Source organism: Lissotriton helveticus, chromosome 1_1 (genome assembly GCF_964261635.1).
Source record: "Lissotriton helveticus chromosome 1_1, aLisHel1.1, whole genome shotgun sequence".
In the NCBI taxonomy this organism is placed as follows: Eukaryota; Metazoa; Chordata; class Amphibia; order Caudata; family Salamandridae; genus Lissotriton; species Lissotriton helveticus.
Genome location: NC_136057.1, coordinates 900,829,221 through 900,850,379, shown reverse-complemented (window position 1 = coordinate 900,850,379; position 21,159 = coordinate 900,829,221). Strand labels below are relative to the sequence as shown.

At 44.8% G+C, this 21,159-nt stretch overlaps 1 protein-coding gene across 2 annotated transcripts in view; it reads right to left on the bottom strand.

Moving 5' to 3' along the window:
• USP44 (ubiquitin specific peptidase 44) overlaps positions 1–21,159 on the bottom strand; it is a 156,828-nt gene that overhangs the window by 124,453 nt on the left and 11,216 nt on the right. For both annotated transcript variants that reach the window (XM_078675889.1, XM_078675899.1), the window contains exon 2: positions 18,570–20,074. In XM_078675889.1, the coding sequence (XP_078532015.1) occupies positions 18,570–20,012 (1,443 nt within the window). In that variant the 5' untranslated portion in view covers positions 20,013–20,074. The remainder of the gene's footprint in view (positions 1–18,569; positions 20,075–21,159) is intronic.

Below are 21,159 nucleotides of genomic sequence, written 5' to 3'. Positions count from 1 at the left end.
GTAAGGACTAATGTACTTTCCACACAATTTTCAAATGAAACTGTCTTCTTAGTTCTATTGCAGCAGCCTAGGGAGCAAATTTATGGGCATCAGGGAGAAGAGGTTCCCCCTAAGAGCTGCAAATGGTGCCACTATATATACACCCCGGCCTTGGGTTTTGATGCAATGCATGGAACACAACAGATGAAACAAACCAAACCCGATGAAGTCTGTTCTTCTATTTGTTGATGTGTTTTTTATAGGCGACGTAGGAGAGGGGTGGGAAGTAACCTGAAGAGCGCACGTTGGAGGTGATGAAACATGAGGGGGGGTGGGGGTGGGCAGTTAGCACATGGGTTGAGCGCTACAACACGCACTCCCAGGGAGGGCAGTATGAACATGAAAATAGTTTTCTGATGCGAGTCATGGAAGGATAAAAGTCATCCAATCAAAATAATGGTATAGCGTTTAGGCTCCGGGTAGGGGGACAAACACAAGAAGAGGAAAGCAAGCCATTAAATAAGCAGGCAAGCAACTGACAGTGAGAAAGCCAACCAATGGAAAGCAATGGGTTGGCTCTACATTCACTGTGAGTTTGATATAGCTCAAGAGGTTTTTTGAAACTGGACAGCTGAAAGTGGTCTGGCAGGCAAAACCTAGCTGGGCAGATGAAACTGCGTGCAGACAGGCACCAACAGACTAACCAATGCCAATACTGCAATCTTACTTGGATTCAGCTTTGGGAAATCTAAGTTCATGCATTTTTGGGTTGCATAAAGCTGTATACATCAGAGAAGTAAGGCAACAACTTTACAGCTCCGATGCAGCATGCTGTCAAGTTATTCGAAGTACAAATTAAACACAGGTTTAGAAATGAATGATCCCTTTGGCACACCCTAAAAAAGGGGATTAGCTTGAGATTGAAAATGTAGAGGTGGACGGCTTGCGTCCTACTGGAAAGGATAGATCTTGCAGCAGTACCTCCAAAACTAGCTGATTTGAGCTTCTGCAAGAGTAAATAAATCTCCATGGTGTTGGAGGGGAGGGGAGAGGTCTAATAAATTCAGGACTCCCTTCGTCGCTTGCTTCAATCAAGATATGTTAAGTTGTCAATAGTTAAGGTTATAACCAAGTTGGTGTTGTAACCAGGTGCAAAGCCTGCTTCATGGTCCTGCAGCAGTTGGTGACTGACACATTTCTCATTAGGTTTAAAGTCTTCCACCTGCCCAGACTAACTTTCTCTGAGATGATGTCCAGTTTCAACTTTTCAGTTTGTTCATTCTCTTTCTCGTGGCGGGACATATCCTTAATGCAATTTCCACCAACTTTTCTCGAATTAGAGACACTTGCCACGTTGGAAGCGAAGATGCATATCAGTAGTAAACCTTCGGCTTCTGGGTTCTCTAACAGCTTAAAGAACCCTGGTAGTTATGCAGCAGGCAGGAGAGTAAATAGCTCTTACACTTGGATCCAGAGGAAAACAGTAAACATAAAGAGATGTTACTTGAATATAAGAGCACATGAATATAAGAGCACAATTTGTTTTAGGCCCAAACTGTTTTTATAACAGAGAAAACAGGCAATCTAAAAACTGCTCTATGGGTCTTTTAAAAGTGGTCAACTGTATGTAATCCTTCTTCATATTTTAATATTACAAGCTTTTATGAGGACAGTAGTTTAAAGTTGGCTCAGTCTACATTATTATTACATCATTAAAAAAATATGGAATATAAAAAAAAAGTATATAGGCTAAATATGGAGCAACCTGTTCCTTGATAATTTTCAAAACTACTCGGAAGAGGGTCCCTTGGAGAGCCAGTGGGTCTGCATTTTTTAATCATTGTTATGCAGTCGTCAGAAGAAATACATTTGAGGGACCGGACATTTGACTGACGATTCATTATCTGAGTGACAGAAATAGTACCTAAAGACAAAGAGGGACCAGTCACCAATGTCAAATCTTCCAGAATACTTCCAAAAAGAAATCCGAATGGTTGATGCTCAAAACTTAGCAGGGAACAATATGATTTTTTAAAGCCAAAGGAGGGGTATTATCTTTAGGAATAGAGGTCATGGAAAGAGCAATGTTGAGAAATTACCACTGGATGCCAAACGTGATACCCTTTGGTTGTACCCAAGCACATACGATACTTGCTACTATACAGGGAAGTACAAACCCAATAGTTGGTTCGACCCACCTGGTATGTAATCTTCCACCTCGCACACCTGAGCCGACTCTCTAATCTTTGCACTGGCTGCCAATAAAAAAAGTGCTACCATTTCAAACCCCTCTGCTTAGTTTACAGGTCTCTGTCTGGGAACGGCCTCCTTTATTTACAAAAGGAACTGCAGCCCTACTGGCCAACCAGTAACCTTCGGTCCAATAGGCAATCGCTGCTACACCCATGGCGCATACATAGAGCCATATATGATGGGAGATAGCTCTCTTATCTTGATCCCAACCACTGGAACAAACTGCCCTTACATATTTGGTCTTGCCCCAACCTGGCCTGCTTTTAAAAACTTGTCCAAAAACTTGGCTCTTCTTTAGTTCTTTCTGCCTGTTTATGCACGAAACCTCTGAGAGACACTAAAGTGGGCGGGGGAATTTGCATTACGTAAATATAAATAACATAACGAGGAACAAACTTATTTTTGTACACAATAAATGTTCCACAAAAAAATGAATAGGACAAGCAAATATCACTCATCCTGAGAAAAGTGGCATAGCTGCCTCTGCAAGATGGCTCACATGCTCAAGCTTGTTGGCATTGTACATAATTGTGCACTCCAACCACAACAGCTGAGCCAGTATGCCAAAGATAGCTCTGCTAGGGAAAATACTGACAATACACGTGTGCAACATAAGCTGCATTCAAGACGACTCTTATTCCTCTTGATATTAACTTGATCCACCATGGCTTACATACAGAACAATGCTATAATTGATTTACTACTTTTGAGGAATAATGCACATGGCATCAAGCTTATCCCCACCCTTATTCCACTGATATGGGAAACCAATCACATATTCTTCACTAATGTAGGGAACTGACACGTCTACTTGTAGTGCTAAATACGTCAGGGATTCTAATTCCATAAAAATGATTAGCAAATAAAATTATCGCATTTTTGCATGGTGTTGCTATTTAACAACAATTTAGTGAAAAAAATCAGAGCGTGCCCTTTTGTTAACCAACAGCCAAGTCTTGGAAGACCAATTTTTGGATTCCTCAGCCAGTAATACTAAACAAACTGTTTCATAACAAGTACTGGAAATGCCGAAGGGTCTGGCTTTAAAGAGATACACCCTCGACTCTCACAGGCACATTACTCACTCTGCACTCACACATGGGACGTTAAAAACATTCAATATAAATATCCTAAAATGTCAGAATTTACAAACCCCTTCCAATAATTTGAACACAGGGTTACACCATGCAAAGCCCTGTTCTACTGCATTTGATGTGTTCTGCTTTAACAATGACCAATGGAGCTACTTCTTAGGTGGACAAAACTTTTTCAATGTAAGGCTTGTAGAAAAGAACATATAGGCATAACCAGACAGTCACTCTTAGTACTACTTTTTACAACATTTTTTTTAGTAATCACATAAGATAAGCCCTTGCACACAACTGCGCTGTCAAGCCAGGGCTCACACCTCCAAAAATAACTAGCCTTGGCATAGTGACGAGACCGTGTGAGGTTTTTATGGAGACATTTGGACATTCTACTTGCTAAACAACGTCACAATAGACGACAACCGCGCTGCATAGCACCATCAAAGAAAGTCGCGAGGAGCCGATGTGGTGGAGCCTCGGAGGGACGGGGACCACCTCCGTACCCCACCTCTGTAACTCCAACTTCCTTTTCTTGTATCTAGTGGCAGAATCACTGCGAAAAACTATTCCTCCAATAGGGTTTGTATCGCATATTAATGCACATGCAGTGCGAAATAAAACTGGGTTGAAACATCAAACAGTTTTAAAAATTAAAATATCGTTCATCGCACATCTCAGTTTGTAATTTCTGGTGCTCCTCAGTAAACCGTTGCAATTCCATTCACGTAACTGTGGATTTGAGGTCACCCGTCACTGAAAAATCTCACCATCCTGAATAATCAAGAGTAAACAGAGGGCAGACGTGAGTTATCAAGAGCTGAAGGATCGGCAATTTTAGGACTTAGATGTACGACTTAGTCTACTGTAGAAACAAAAATGTATGCAGCCAAGAATTTCCCAGCTTCCCAACTACCGTGCTACGGACTCCAGCGGCGAGCTGGATGCCATCATCCATGTCACCAATGCAAAGGGATGGGTGAAAACAGCCCCGAAAACAGATTCTCAAACAAGCACTTGCAATGCAATAGGTCTTGTATTACTGAAACTTTGAGCTATTGGTGTTGCAAACTAGGTCTGAGATTATTTTTTTTTATAAAACAATATCCTAGCAGTAGCATGAGCAATACATTTAAAAAAAAAAAAACGACAAGGGGGAGGGGGAGGGGGTATGGGTATATACATTTTTTTTTTACTTTCTCCATTTGTTCCAGATAAAAAGTAAGGGAACTCAAGTGAGCGCCCGTCATGCTCCGTGACCGGAGTCAGTTCCAGACCTAATACATTGCAGCAGTAAACACACGGACCTTACATCGTACCATGCAGAATGGAAATGTAATTAAACCTAACATATCCATTCTGCGTGGTATGATTGAAGGTGCGTATCTTCCAAACATATAGTGAGGATGCAGATGTGTTTATATAGTCCTTGATGATATCATAGGATTACATACATATATATTTTATCCAAAGCAGAATACTTGGTAGACTGATTTAAGAATTTGGACTGATTTGGGCTGGCAGCTACATTGATGAATAAGGTAAGGATTTGAGCTTTATAGGGCTTATAATGGGTTTGGAGTCTGGTCAAATATGGGAGTACTAATTGCATTACTTATCCATTTAGGACACTGAAAGTCAGTATACGATTTAGTGTGCTCGTAGCAGTACCTTTACAATAGAAATAATAGGCAGGCAGGTTTGGAATTAGTCTGCTTAAGGTTGATCGTGAGGTTTGAACACAATATAGTAGAGCGAGTGAGGCATGATATGATTTTGGTAACAGAAATTAGGAGGTTCTCTTTCACCTCTTTTCTCTTTCTTTTCCACTCAGTATGCACAAATATTTTAGTTGACAACAGATTTCACTGATCACTGGACTATTCTTGGGTGTAACCAAGGTACTAGAAAACAGTCACACTGGATGTCTGTGGCTCCCAACACAACAACAGAGGCTCCGTCCCTAACAACCTCAGAAAAGTTCCCCTCACACTAGAAAGCTCGACCACCTTTCTCTCTCCCAAACTCAAATGCATCCTACTAAACTGCAGATCGGCCCAGAGACATTCCTCCGACATCGCGGATCTCTTCTCAGCTAGGGATCTGGACCTAGCCATTCTAACGGAAACGTGGCTCACTGAAGCCTCTACCCCGATTATGGACATACTAGTCCCCCCCCAATTATCACATCATTAGGCTGGACAGGTCTCCGGGCAAGACGGGCGGGGGAATTGCATGCATTTTTAGGAGCAACCTCTCCGTTACTCAAGTCTCCTCCCCCTCTCTTTCCTCCTGTGAACTCCTCTGCCTCGACATCACCAGCGAGGGCAAACAAGTCTGTGCTTTACATCTCATCTATCACCCTCCTGGTGACAATCTCATATTCACCCAACAACTCATGGACCTGATCACTTCCAATGCCGGCCGGCAGACCACTCAAGTCTACCTGGGTGACTTCAATCTCCACTGGAACGATCAGAAAGACACCGTGGTGAATGGTCTCAAAACTTTCCTCAATGCGCTTGACCTCATCCAATTATGCGATAAACCAACACACGACAAAGGTTCGATTCTCGATCTCATCATTGCCAAAGAGAACGCTTCTCAACTGGAGGCGATTCTACCCTGCGATTGGTCAGATCACCACATTATCACCTTCTTTATCAACGAAAAAGTTAAACCTAACCCTACTCAACCAATCAAATCAAAAACATGGAAAAGGGATTTGAAGAATCTTAACCCCTCCACCCTACCTCCCCACATCGGCAACCTCCTCCTCCCCCCTTCAGGTGCCTCAGATGCTCAATCACTGACTGACCACTACCTTGAATCTATGAATACAATAGTCAATGAAGTCGCCCCTCTGCAACTAAAGAGTCTCCACCAAAATTTCTAACCCCTGGTATGATGACAGACTCAATGACGAAAGGCGTACTATGCGAATGGCAGAGCGCACCTGGAGATCGGACCCTTCAGCAAATGCCTACTTTAGGAAAATAAAGCGCACAAAGTCGGACTTCTTCAGCCGCCAGTTGGACCAAGCGAAGAACAGGCCAAGAAAGCTGTTCGAGCTAATCAAGACCCAAACAAAGGCACAACCCGCACAATCAAACAGCACAACAAATGACACCCCACACTGTGAAGCCTTCTCTGCTTTCTTTAAACTAAAGACTGACAACATAAGAAATGACCTCATCATGGATGTAAGCCGATACCCCAACCGCACCAGAATGGCAGACACGCAACCTAAAAACAAGGCATCCTGGCTTTACTTCGACACCTACTCGGAAGAAGCAATACACAAACTGCTCTGCACCTTGAAGCCCTCTAATCACCTCACAGACCCTCTACCGGCTAATGCTGTAAAAGACTTTATCCCCTTGCTCCTCCCTCTCTGGACCAAGATCATCAACAGCTCTTTGCAACAAGGCCACATTCCAGACTCCCTTAAGGGGGGGCAAGTCACGCCTATACTCAAGAAACCTACAGCTGATCCGTCCGACCTAAACAAATATCGGCCCATCACCAATATCCCCACCCTGGCCAAACTGCTGGAGAAATGTGTCCAACTCCAACTAACAAAACACATTGATCAATTTGACCTCCTCAACCCTCATCAATCAGGCTTCAGAGCGAAACATAGCACGGAAACTGGTATGACACACATAATTGATGACGCCCTCCAAATTCTGGATCGCAATGAGTCCTGCCTCCTCATCCTTCTTGACCTCTCGTCAGCATTTGACACGGTCAAACATGAGAACTTGCTGGAGCTGCTAAGTACTAGAATGGGGCTATCGGGAACTGTTCTCAATTGGTTTTCGTCCTTCCTTCACAACCGGTCTCAGAGGTTCAAGATCGACAATGTGCTGTCTACACCTGTGCCTGCAGATCTAGGTGTTCCACAAGGATCCACCCTCTCCCCTACACTGTTCAACCTCGTCATGGAACCGCTCGCCACCTTGCTCCAAGCATCCAATGTTCAATTCCATATGTACGCCGATGACACACAACTCTATTTAAAGTTACAATCCCCGGAAGATATCAAACATCTGAATTCCACGCTTATTAACACCCAATCTTGGCTGGCCGATAATCACCTCAAACTAAATGCTCTGAAAACTGAGTTCCTACTCATCTCACCCCCGGCGAAAATATCCACCACCCAAACCTGGCTCAACAACCTAACAGCACTCAATGTCCAACCTACCATCGTGGACTCGGCGAAATCCCTAGGCATCACACTCGACGCCAAGCTCAACATGCAGCAGCATGTCAGCAAAGCCACAAAAGCAGCTAATTTCCAAATTAACACGCTGAGGAAAATTAAACCCTTCCTACCGGCTAAAGACTTCCAAACTGCTGTACAAGCTTTAGTCATCCCTCGAATAGACTACGGAATTGCGGCCCTCAGCGGTCTCCCGCTATCCACAACAGCACCCCTAAGAGCCTCCCTGAACGCTGCCGCGAGACTCATTACTGGCTCAAGAAAGCACTCGCACATATCCCCAGACTTAAAGTCTCTAAAATGGCTGCCTTTTGAAGCCAGAATACAGCTAAAAATTGCAGTTATGACACACGCGGCCGTGCACCACAAGGCACCCAACTACCTCGCTCAAAAGTTGTCTATATCAGGAGGTGCGAGATCCAATAAGAGTACAAAAAATCTACTCCTGAAACCACGGAGATTCCGGAAAATGAAAACATACAAGCGGTCCTTCTCAGGAATGGCACCCAGGATCTGGAATGCGCTCCCTCCGGAAACCAGGCTGATCTCCTCCACTGCACTCTTCAAGAAAGAGGTGAAAACCATCCTTCTGGCCAAGATCTCCTGATCGTTATAGATGTTGGTTCAGAGACTCTGCATTGCTTTGTATCACTGCTCACCCTATCCTTTGGCACTATACACTATACTCTACCTGTAGGGGACACTACTACGCTACTCTCTTACTACCGACCAAGATATGATACACATATATATTACTTCCTTACCTGATTGTATATTGATTGGTTTTATGTATGTTATTATTATCCCTGTTAGTACCATGTTATTGATTATTATACTGTTCCCATTATCTCTGTTGACTCCTACTGCCCCTACCCTGTCTTTGTGAAGCGCTCTGATATCTGTAAGGATCCTGTTCGCGCTATATAAAACTTTGAATAAATAAATAAAATAAACACACACACCTCTCGGCTTGTGGTCTATAAACATTCACTGTGGGGATAATTTCGGATTAAAACAATGTAATAAACTAAGGTTGGTTATTATATACCTTGAAGCCCCGATAAAATCATTGGTATACCTACCATAGACAAAACATGTGTTGGCTACATTTCGTATTGGATGCATACCTGGATGCAGAATAAAGAGGGGGGCGTGGCCGAGCACGAACAGAAATGGCAGTGTAGGTTGTGGGCTTCGTCGCCCGTAAGCCCCAACGACTATCCCGACAACTCATCCGTCAGTCCCGTATGCATCCCCTTACATCGGAAAGGTCGCAGAACCCGGTTTGCCTGCTCTGGTATTTGTGGCCCTTTGGATCAGGGAGTTACAGCAGTTGGCAAGTGCGGGCCTAGACGGGGCCTTGAAGCCGGGGCCCACATTGATAGCGCTGGCCCGGTTGGGACGACTTCCGGCCCGCCCTGACAACAGTTGCGGCCGTCTGCCCGGTGTCGCCCCGGTAGCCAGGATCCGGGCTGTGTGTTGTGTCGGGAGAAGAAAATGCGGTGAGGGGGAGCCGAGGTGGCGACGCAGTGGCAGCCGCCATTACGGCTGCGATTTCCTGCACACTGATCGCAAGCCTGGGAGAAGCAGGCAAGTGCTCTTTGGGACCCCGAATACCCCCCCCCCCCCGGCTTCAGTGCAGACCCGCGGGATAACGAAGGACTTTGGCCCGCATTTACGCCCAGGCCTGAGGCGGACGAAATGGTGACACGTGATTTGGAAATGAGAGGTGGAGACTTGCCTTTGCACAGTGATGTCTTGTGGCGCACTTTGGGGGTACCAACCCTGACTGCCTGCCGTCAGCTGAGTCCTGCCTTGGACGGTGAAATGGATCGCGGAAGAGGTCCTGGTGCCAAGAGCTCAAAGACAGTCCAAGCTAATCTAGATTATACGATCACTAAGGAGACGCAACGGGGAAGATTATCTGAGAAGGGGAACCTGAGTGAAGAGGAGCCAGAGCGTTCCCTGAAAGATGTCATGGAAGCCATCACAGGGGTAAAAACCTCGTAGGAACACAAAATGGATTCCATGGCCATAGACATTAATCGGATTAGGGCCGATATGGGGAAACGTAATGAGAAAGTGAAGCAAGTTGAACCAACTGTTACCAGCCTGGTGGAGGACGTCTCCCAATTACAAAAAGGTCTGAGAGTTGAAGAACTCCCGTAACTCAGCATGAATAGGAGGGCCAGCCCCGCCGTAACTACCTCCACATCTTGGGTGTACCGGAAAGATCAGAGGGGCAGGCCCCTGACCTATTTGTGGAAGACCTCATCCTCAAGCACCTAAAACCGAAGGGCCTCAGTAAGTTTTTCATGATAGAACGGGCTCACAGGGTCCCCGGGCGGCCGTCCCAGACCAGGCGCTCCCCTGCGGCCTACGCTGGCCCGAGTCCTCAACTATCGAGACAGAGATGTGATCTTCCAGAACTAAAGAGCCAACGCCCCACTCAGGTATGAGAATGCCATCTCCCTTTTCCCAGACTTCACACAAAGAGTGCAAAAGCAGAGGAGATCCTTTCTGTCGGTGAAGCGAGACTTAAGGGAAAGGGGCGATAGAGGTGCAAGGGGTTTGATAGTTTGCTAATTCCACATTCATGAGGACCAACTGTTGCATGGGTTGGTGACGCGGGCGGGAGCTCATGACCCACATTCATGAGGACCAACTGTTGCATGGGTTGGTGACGCGGGCGGGAGCTCATGACCTGTTACCCCTAAGTTTTATTCTTTCTTTGAATTTTCTGGGGCGACAGGTACTCTGCTTTTTTCAGTGGGCAGTTTAGAGCCCAGTGGGCAGGGCAGCGGGGTGGGGGGTTTTGGGGAGGGATGTTTGGTTCACCCGCCGGGTGGTTTGTTGGTTGCATCAGCACAGTAAGTTTGCCCGATAGACTAAATGCAGAGACTGGTCAACTGTACCATGTAGACGATGGGGGGGTGAGTAAAGGTTTTGAGTTGGAACGTAAACAGGCTGTTGTGGTCCTTCAGTATCTTAAAAGGCAGGCGCCAGACGTGGTCCTGCTTCAGGAGACGCATCTAGTTGGAAACTCATGCAAAGCTCAGAATGGGGTACAAATTGGTCACACAATGGGTCTGGTTGACAGTTGGAGATTACTCCACCCGGATCAAAAGCAATACACATTCCACTCGGGGCACACAATAGTCTCTCGCGACTGGACTACTGTCTAGTCCCCGCCGCACATGCATCCTACATAACAGAGATCACACACTTAGTCAGAGGCATCTCATACCATTCTCCGCTGTGGGTCCACATAGTCGTAACTTGGGGTACAGCGGGAAGGGTGGCCCTTATCAATCCGTGGTATCTGCGTAATCCCAAAATTTGCAAAGACCTCATTGCAACGCTAGATGAATACTTTACTAATAATGTGGGGTCGGTATCCTCGCCTGGGTCCCTATGGGAGGCCTTTAAAAAAAACTGTCATCAGGGGTCAGGCTCGGTCTTTGATAGCGGGCTCCAAAAAGGGAGAAGCAGAGGGAGGTGGTGGAGCTAGAGACTGAAATTAGTAGGCTGGAGGGAGAGTTGGAATTGGGAATTACGCGGGCTAAACTTAATCTGTTGAGCCTGAAGCAGCATGATTATAAGGCATTGGTCACTGATAGGGCTAAGGTTCTTGGTAGGGAGCAGTAGGGCAGGCTCTATGACCTGGGGGATAAGGCAGGGAAGCTTATCCCATGGCTGGACAAGAGAGATTGATCTTGCAGTTTCGTCCCAGAGCTCCTAACGGAGGAGGGGGTATCGCTTACACAACCACAGGACATAGTAGATAAATGTGCGGACCACTTTCAGGCGGTTTACACCTCTGTCTCCCCTCACTCGGAAGCAGACTCCCAGCTACTACTCTGACATACAGCTCACGTGTCTTTCCCCTGCAGGTCGAGAGTTTATGGATCGTACGCTAGCTGAGGCCATCCGTTCATTAAATTCTGGTAAGGCACTGAGCCCCAACCGACTCCCTATTTGTAAACTTAAACCTGACAAACTGGCACCTTATTTGAAAGAAATGTTTGTGGACTCTAGAGACGAAGGGGTTCTGCCTAGGGATCAGAGAGTGGCTACGATAGTCGTGATTCATAAAGAGGGCAAGATTAAAACGAAATGTGCCTCTTAAAGGCCTCTCTCTTAAATGCCGAACCGAAAATCCTGGCCAAGCTCCTGGCAAATAGACTGGTAAAAGTAATCAGTGGGCTGGTCCACCCCGACCAATCGGGTTTTATGCCTCATAGGAACACGGCCCTTAACCTGCGCAGATTGCACGGGGTGATAGCCAGAGTTCACACTCTGCGGGAGCCAGATATAATCGCGTCGCTGGATGCAACAATGGCCTTTGACACAATTGAATGGCCCCATCTGTGGGCGGTCTTGGCCAAATTTGGGTTTGGTCCCGAATTCATCAGATGGGTACGTCTGCTATACACGGAACCGCTCGCCCAAATAGTGGTAAACAGAGCTTCAGCCCCATTCTTGACCACCCGGTGCACCCGTCAAGGCTGCCTGCTGTCCCCCCTTCTTTTCCTCGCTGGCCTTTGAGCCTCTTACCGCCTCGATACGTTGGGAACCTTCGATTAGGGGCATGAGGTGGTCCCTCGAATGGCAGGATCGCATATCTTTATATGCAGATATTCTGCTTTACTTGACATCCCCCCGTAAGTCCCTTATTGTGATCTTCGATGCCCTGGCCTCCTTTGGGAGGAATTCAGGACTTTCAATCAACTGGGAGAAATCCTTGTTGTTTGTATTGAGGGGAGACCCCCCGGTCCCTCTACGAAACTGTTCTATACAGATCAGCACAGAAGGGTTCATGTATTTGGGAGTCTTTGTCTCCTTAGATCCCTCGGTTAGATATGCCTGAAATCTCCTTCCCCCACTGCAGAGGCTTAAGAGTGATATTGCCAATTGGAGGAAGCTTCTTCTTTCATTGTAGGGTAGGGCAGCCCTCTTTAAAATGATGGCTCCGTCTCGTTTTCTCTACGCCTTTCAAAATACCTTGGATGTGGTGCCACCTAGTTATTTCTGTGAGATCGAGAGCCTGCAGCGGAGTCTACTAAGGGAGGGAAGCCCCGCATCGCTCTGAATAAACTAACACTTTCTTGGTATGATGGGGGCATCGCCCTCCCAGATATCAAAAGATACTACTGGGCCTCCCACCTGGCTGCGATTAACCACGGCACATATGGCAGAGTTGATGATCCGGGGTATGCCATGGATAAATGGCTTCTTCCTGGGGGTAGGTATAGCAGAGCCTTGTATTCGCGACCGAAGAAACTGGCATTAACGGGGCCGACTAAACACACAGTTCAGATCTGGCATGATGCCACGGGTTCACTGGCTTGGAAAGAAACGGACCATGGCAACCCCGCTGTGGGACTCCGAGAGGCTGGGTAAGCTCTGGAGAACAAAAGGTTTCGAATAAGTGGGACTTTATAGGAATCTCCACGGTCAAGGATACCTGGGGGAAGGGGAGAAAATCATTCGAGTAAATGCAGGTTGAGTATGAACTAACCAATGTGAAAACTTCTGCCATGTACAGGTCTGTCACTCGCTTCTATCGGCACTGCCCGGGGATACGGAACCCCCAGAGGCCTCCCCTCTGGGGGATAAGATACTGGATGGCCACCTTCCTGAAAAACGATCTCCTTGATATATGAAATACTAATCAACCACAGAGCTGATCCCCTTGAGGCGCTAAGGGACAAATGGGTGCAGGATTGGTTAGAGCTAGATGACGAGGACCGGCAGACAGCAGTGTCATCCCCAAGGGAGGTCGCCATCCCAGCTCACCCGAGATTGGTTCAGCTTAAAATTCTCCATAGGGTCTACCTCACGGGACCCCAACTGGTATACATGGGACTGTCAGATATGGGGTCATTCAAAAGGCATTGTGGTCTCACAAGTACCTTTATGCATATCATCTGGGAGTGTGTGCACATCACCGCATATTGGATCAAAATACACAACACTCTAAAAAAGGTACTGGGGGCCTCCCGGACACCGGAGGCAAGAAGGTGCCTCCTGAACATCTGGGAGCCTACAGACTTAAATACTTCACAGGCGCAATGGGCTACTCTGGGCTTCATGTTAGCTAAAATAAATATAGCCCAGCTATGGGGAGCGGAGCAACCTCCCACCCTGGAAGGGTGGGAAAACAATTTAGATTGGTGTACGCTTATGGAGAAAACTATGTGTCTTGCGAGGGGATGCCCTCGAAAGTGGTCACTGGTTTGGGGGGCCCTGGAATCATTACAGAGGAGAAATTTGTACGCCACCCAGAAATGCTGTTCTTGACGACCCCCCTCCCCGTGAAGTTTCCTTACATTTGTAGGTATTGCTTATCCTGTGACCCCCTGATGTATAGTCTAAAGCTCTGCAGGAACCCCTGTAATGCGATATTTGCTGATGTTTTCTTTAATAAAAAGAACTATACAAAAAATGAAGAGGAGAACTTATCTACATCAACTAATTGTGGAAACTCGGATTTGAACACTGGTGCTCAGGATTACATTGCTTGCGATTGGTGGCAGTCTGATAGCCTACTTGGAAGTGTGGAGTCGCTGCTTCACATCCCTGGAGGAACATTTTGGGCAGAGTGCTCTAAATATTTAACACAATAGCGCACAGAAGTTACCCTGCCACATTACTTTTGTACTGTAAATAAAGACACACTTTGAGCACCTACATATTGTAGGCGATGCCCTCCTAACCATAGGAAAAGGTGTTACCTGCTTATAGACACTACAAGAACCCTCAACTACCTTCGACATTGAGCATATCACCCTAACTCGTACCATGAAGATTCTACTGGGATTCATCAGCATCATCTTTCTTTGGTTCTCCTCCTGCCTATTCAACAGACACCAGTTTGTTCACATGTACACCCAGGGTCCAGACGATCGCCATCAGCTGCAGACAGGGTTCTATCTTGCCTGGTCATCTGCAGCATTAACATGGACTCCCAATGGGACGCTTCTCACAAGTAACAGCATCAAAATTACCCACCACCCTGGAGACGCACAACCGAACTTTAAAGTTCAATCAGTTCCACACATCCAACACCTCAAGTAGCTAGCACCTTAACCAGACATGGAAGTCCAGCACCTACCTGAAGCTCAACCCTCACCAAGACAACATTTCTAATATGAGCTGAACAGTCACCCAATTGCAAGTCACTCAGATTCACTCTGGATTCTGACATCACCCTTAAGAGTAGGTTGTGGAGAGAGACTGACATTACAACAGTGGACACTTCAGACACGCCCAAACTTTAAAATGTTTAACCTAGTTATGCTCGGAGGTGTCCACCCTAAAAAGGGAGACTTCTGCTGTCGATCATGTCCTGAAGGGACCTTGGAAATAGCCGGTTTCAGCTCCTGGGCGATGGTCCACCCCTTCGGAAAGTTTTGCCTAGTCTCCCACCAGAAAGCGCCGCAACTCTCCCTCTGAATGTGGGCAGGGGGCAAGTTTGAATACAGCATTGCAGCTCTTCGAATCGGTCTGCCCACGAGTTTGTAGTGGCTCCTCATTTGGACCTCACCTGATTCGCCCTAGACCGCAACAGAGCCAGCTTGGGTGGCGAAGTGATGTCTGGCCGATCTCATTGGTAATCCTACAACATCATCAACAACAACAGGTATCTAGTGGTCAGAAAAGAAACAAACTCAACTCACAATTTATCACCTCCATTACTTACCAGATATTTTGTTAAATCTGTTGTCTTCTCCTTTTTTCACTTAGTTTTAGACTTGGATGAGCTGAGAGAAAACATTAAAGACTAGACTTCTGTCCAATTTTATCATATCACTATTCACATTATTTGCACTGCTTTTTCAGCTGCCCAAATCACATCAATCTTACATCTGCACCATCCATTTGTTAATCCAACTGGTAACTGGGTTGTCACAGTCACTATTACACCTTTAGACTGTGGACATATTTACTCCTGGGTAAGGAGTCCCCAGATGATGTAAAAAGGGCGGTACAGATTGGCAACTGATGGGTAAACTTCATCTACCCTTGAGGTTTTTTTGCCCACGTGTATTGAATTTTGCACAATTGAGCACTGGGTTCCACACAAGTTTTATTAATACAAAAAATGTGTTTTGATCGAGGATAAATTGTGAGTTGAGTTTGTTTCTTTTCTGACCACTAGATACCGGTTGTTGTTGATGATAGTAGTGGGGGCGTGTATCTAGTTTTGGGTCACTAACATTGCCCTAGGACCCCTTTCCATAAAAATTGTGTGTTGTAATGCTACAACATCTCCAGTGCAGTCTGAATATCTCTGCTGTGGTCATTTAGAATTTTTTTCGATTTTTCGTTGGGAATATCCATAATTTTGCTCTGCAAATACCTGCCTGCTTTTTTTCTCTCATGACTATGGGAAGAACCAGAGGGGGACGAGACAACATCTCAACCAATTTGTCTACCTCTCGTTCAAAATCTACCATGATGTCTACCTCTAACCCCTTTTCTGTCCTACAAGATGTGGAGGACTCTATGCAAAGCAGTATACCTCTTCTCACCAAAACTTCATCTACCATATCCTCTTCTATACTCGATTCCGGATCTTCTTCCATTCCATATTATAACTACTTGTAAAGCAAACGTTTTGTCACCAATATCCTCCATTTAAAGAGTCAAAAAGTACCCTCCTTCTCCAACAGTTTCTCCTCCCCCTCCTTCCATAGAACTGCCTCTGAACGAGATATGTGCACTTAAACCATATATGGAAGAAACGAACACCAGACTACAAAGTTTGGTGGATAATTGGTTCTCACTGTAGAATAAACTTACTTTTGTGTAAGATCAAATCGAGTCATTGAAAATCTCTTCACAACAAATCTCTTATGAACTCTGACATCTTACAACTCCAGAAACAGGTTGAAAACATTGAAAATCGAAGAAGACGTAATAACCTACGTATGTATGGCTTATCTGAGGGATTGGAAGGATCCAATACTTTGGCCTTCTTTCAGTCTTTCATTCCACAAGTGCTAGATATTCCAGATTCTCCCCCTTTGAATATACAAAGAACTCATAGATTGGGCCGCCCTCCCTCAGCTTCTTCATCTCAATTGAAACGAAGAGGTGTTATACTTTATTTCTAAGAATATATTTATTGAAAGTTCTGCAGGCAGCTAAAATTAAACGTCGTATCTCCTGGCAAGGTTACCAAATATTCTTCTCACAGCACTACGAGATCTAAATGCCAGGTTTGGTTTAATACAACCTAAATTTCACCTGGAAAACCCCCCACATTTTCCTCACTTTTCTGAGTGGTAAAGCTGTGAGATTACCGGGCTGACACATTCCCTACCAATTTGCGTAACCCCAGGTCCATGCTAAAAATTGTACCTCACTTGTGTGGGTAGGCATAGTGGCTGCAACAGGATATGGCACAAATCATACTGTGGTGACTTCAAAATTACCCATCATAAAACTACCTGGTTCTTTGGCCCCGGGCTCGTGGCCATCATTTAGGGAGACTTACCAAACCCACACATTTCCAAAATCTAGAGTCCCGGGGAGGGGGGGGGGGGGGGATGTAGTGGGAGTGGGGGGTCCAGGGCCGAATGGCTTGCATGCACCTCCCAAACTTTTCCTGCCCAGAACCCCTGCAAACTTCACATTTTGTTGACAATCACATTTGACTTAAATTTCTGTGTGGAAAAGTTGTGGGCTCACCGGGATGAATCAAATTTCCTACCACCCAGCGTTCCCTCAGGTCTCCCAATAAAAATGGCACCTCACGTGTGTGAGTGGTCCAAGTACCCGCAACAGGCTAGGGCCCAAAAAGTATTGGAGAGACATCATCTGTGGGTACAATAGCCTAAGAGGGAGTGGATTTTAGGTTCTCAAATTAAGGCAAGACTAGTGAGGAACAAAGACTTCACTCTGAAACGAGGCCATGGGTAGATACAGTTTCAATAGGTATTATTCATAGAGACTGAACTTTAAAATTTAAAGACAGGGTCAGTGTGAATGGCTTTGTAGGCAACAGAAAGAAAGCAAAGTCTTATCAAATCAACTGCAGGGATCAAATTGACATGCAAGAATAAAGATGCTGGAGGACGCAATGTCAGCAAGGGCCACATCAATCCAAAAAGCAGAGGTTAAAAAAACACTACCATGCAAAGTTTGTAACCAATACGTTTGTAGAACTTCTGAAATATGTTGATGCGTTGAATTTTAGTGAAGAATGCACAATTTTACCAATTACTGCATAATTTAAAAATAACCGTCTTGACTATCAAAACTTAAATCGAGTCACTTGGAATTCCTAGCAAGTTTTATACTGTAAATGTTTGAGAATTGATCAGAAAAGTTGGTATGTGATCTGGGAAATACTGCAATGAACTCAATACCACTAATGTGATAAAATGCTACACTTAAATTTGAATACCTTTCATATGAGGACACAAACCACAGAAATGCATTCAAATACTAGTTGAAAAATCAAGACAGGGTAATCTGGGTACGGATGAAGGGTGTAGTACAATCCTGCTCCAAGGGTCAAAACAATGCTGACAAAATCTGCATCAAAAATGTAAATACGGTATAGTCTTTAATTCACAGAGTGAATGTATTCATAAGCTCCCACTTTAAAGAATGGTGTTCAGAAATAAACAGGTGTATATGTCTGATTTTCATGCAAAAGTAGTGAGATGACTTACGAACACCAATAAATGGAATGTATGTATGCATTTGTACTTTTTAATACACCTAAGTTTGTATTTGATAGTTCATAATGTTATAACATTAATAATGAAAAAATATTGGTTCTCTTGGTTGGTAGTTACCATAAGTATAGGAAACCATTATGAGGAGAAGAAAATAATCCTTACGAAATAAATCTTACTTTAGTGTAAACCAAATATACAGAACAAACAGTTTACTGAGAAACTACATTTATACTAAAGCGAATGTAGCATCAACTATGCAATTACTGTATACAGGAGATCGAGTGTAGAATAAGTACAGCAATGGTAGATTTAGCTTGGCAGACATACCTGACTCAAGAGCCGCCCTTGAAAAATAGTATTGACCACATTTAGAACCTGTGTGATGAGCTTCTTTTGAGAACTTGGGATGATAGCTTGGTATCTGGTCCCAGCTGTCTCCAGCTCTTGCTGTACTTTATCTAAAAGTTCGCAAAGGAATTCCTGAGCATCTTGTTGGGCATATCCTCGAAATGCTGGGATCAACCGCCATACTGAGTGAAGCATGGCAAATGGAGATACCAAGGCCCATTTGCCAGACCACATCACTTGAAACAATGTGTGAAGTTCATGACAAAGAGAAATGTGTTTTGAGCTTGGTTCCTTGGGCTGAATAAGTTCCATATTTCTTCTTTTTGAGGCTCCACCACTCAATCCAGATGAAAAGCTAGGTCTTCTTACTAAAGACAATTTCACGTGGTCAGGCTTCCCTTTTGAATGGATGCTATGCAGGACTTGAGGTCGTTTGCTGGAGGTGTTTTTTTTACCGACTATGGTTTTCTGATTGGCTGTGGATGGTAGCAACTCCTGAGTCCGGTTGAGGTCAAGCTGTAGAAAACATTCTCTGAACACATTTAGGTGACTCAAAATCTGCAGAATGGAGTTCATGTAGCAAGTATTTCCCAAGTTTCTAAGGCCTGTTACACCAGGAGTCACAGTTGGCCTTCGTTTACTTGGAGAGTCACCAATTTTTTTTAACCGTACCTCATCTGATTTAGAAATAGTGGCTGGTTTTGATGGTGTTTTTTTTTTGTGTGCAGTCTTGGAGGTGGACAGCGCTTTGCTGGAGACTGAATATGTTCCTTTTTGTAAACGTGAGCTTTTTCTTGGGGGAGTGTTCTCAAACTCTGCCTTCAACTGCCGCTTTAGTTCCTTCCGACGTTGACGGGTCTCCTCCTTTTTCAACTCTGCCTCTTCAATACGCCTCTCTTCCTCCAACCTTAGTTTCCCGGGTGTTGTTTTTTCAAACCAAGATCTAAATACTCGTCCCAGTAGTGCATGCCGCCGGTGCCAAAGAGCAGTGAACATTCGGTCTTCATTTTGAAGCTGAGCTTGGGCACCACCGTTTGAGGGGTATGTGTCATCATTTGCTGCCATAGACCGCAAAGTCCTCCCAGAACGGGTTGTGCAATCATAATTCTGACTCTTAATAGCGCTCAGTGTACTTCGTAACAGTTTAAGGTCTCCTGTGGCATTATCATTGAGCACGTAGTCATCACAAAGGTAACAGAATACATAAAGGTCATTGACTTCCAATGCCACAGGATGCTCACTTTCCTTAAAGTGCTTGAGTGCATGCTCTTCAAGATATCGTCCGCATGCGACATGTGAACACCCAAGGCATGCCCAAACTGACTCTGTTGTATTGCAATCCACACAATGCCACTTCTGAGGGTTCAAGATAGAGTGGTCTTGGGCAAGCCGCAACCGCCCAACGTGTTTACATTTATCCATGGTGATATTTATAAGCAATTGTGTATTGCACGATCCATCGCATACAGTTGCTACATGGTCCCCTGAAAACAAAGCCATAAATATTATTAAGTGCAGGTACACACACCGATTTAACATGACATATATACCAGCATTACACAGACAATTACATGGATGGGTTTACTATAGCAAATAGCAGCCTCAGAGCTTTATTTTGTGATAAAGGATTAAAAAATTAAGAGGTGCTGCAAAGTTAGTTTTCCAAAAAGCGAGCAGAGGGTGATGCTCACATACATTTGCACAAATAAGTGCTCAAAATATAAGATTGTGTCGAAGATAGCATTCTCGTCTTGACATTACTCCTACAAGAGCAAAGGAAGACAAAAATAAATTTGCCCCACATCATCCCCTGTGCAAGAAGATAAGACATCGGATGGTTCCATCCTCTTGCACTAGATAACATTTACACTACGGTGAAAGTAAGTGTAGAATGCTGATAAAGAACGCATATGGCCTACACCGCATGTACACTGTAACACAGCCCCTTTGTTGCAGCTGCAGGTTATGTGACAGAGTAGAATGTTTTTCACTTATTAAGGGGGAGGAACTGGCTCATGCATCATCACTTCTTGCTTGAACTGGCAAGGAACCAAAACACATTTACTATGAAGCAATACTATCAGTCTCCCCAAACTTTTACATTTGTGCATACTACTTTCACATTAATTATTCAATGCACTTCCTCCTCAGAGGCTGCGTTTACCCAGACCAAAGCAAAATCTAGATACAATGCTGAAAAAAGGTTGATGATCTAGTGTTTGCGTCCACTCATGAAAGCAAGTACATGAAGTTTAGATCTCTTCTGGAATGCATAATTAATAAATATTTAATGCAGTTTTCCATATTTTTATACACCAGGGAGAGACGAGTGAGAGAAATAGGAGTATGAGCGTAGCGGGAAGAAGGAGGCGACTGTCATAATGCCTAAACAGATGGCTCACCGAATCAGAACTTGATTTCCATCAACTAGGTTCTTGAATATTTGACATGGTAAATACACAAGTTAGTTTGCTACCGGTTAAACTCCCCACATGTGATTGGCAACAAATGCAGAACAGCCTAATTTGGAACATTCAGAATTATCAGGAGGGTTCACTGGTTAAGTCAT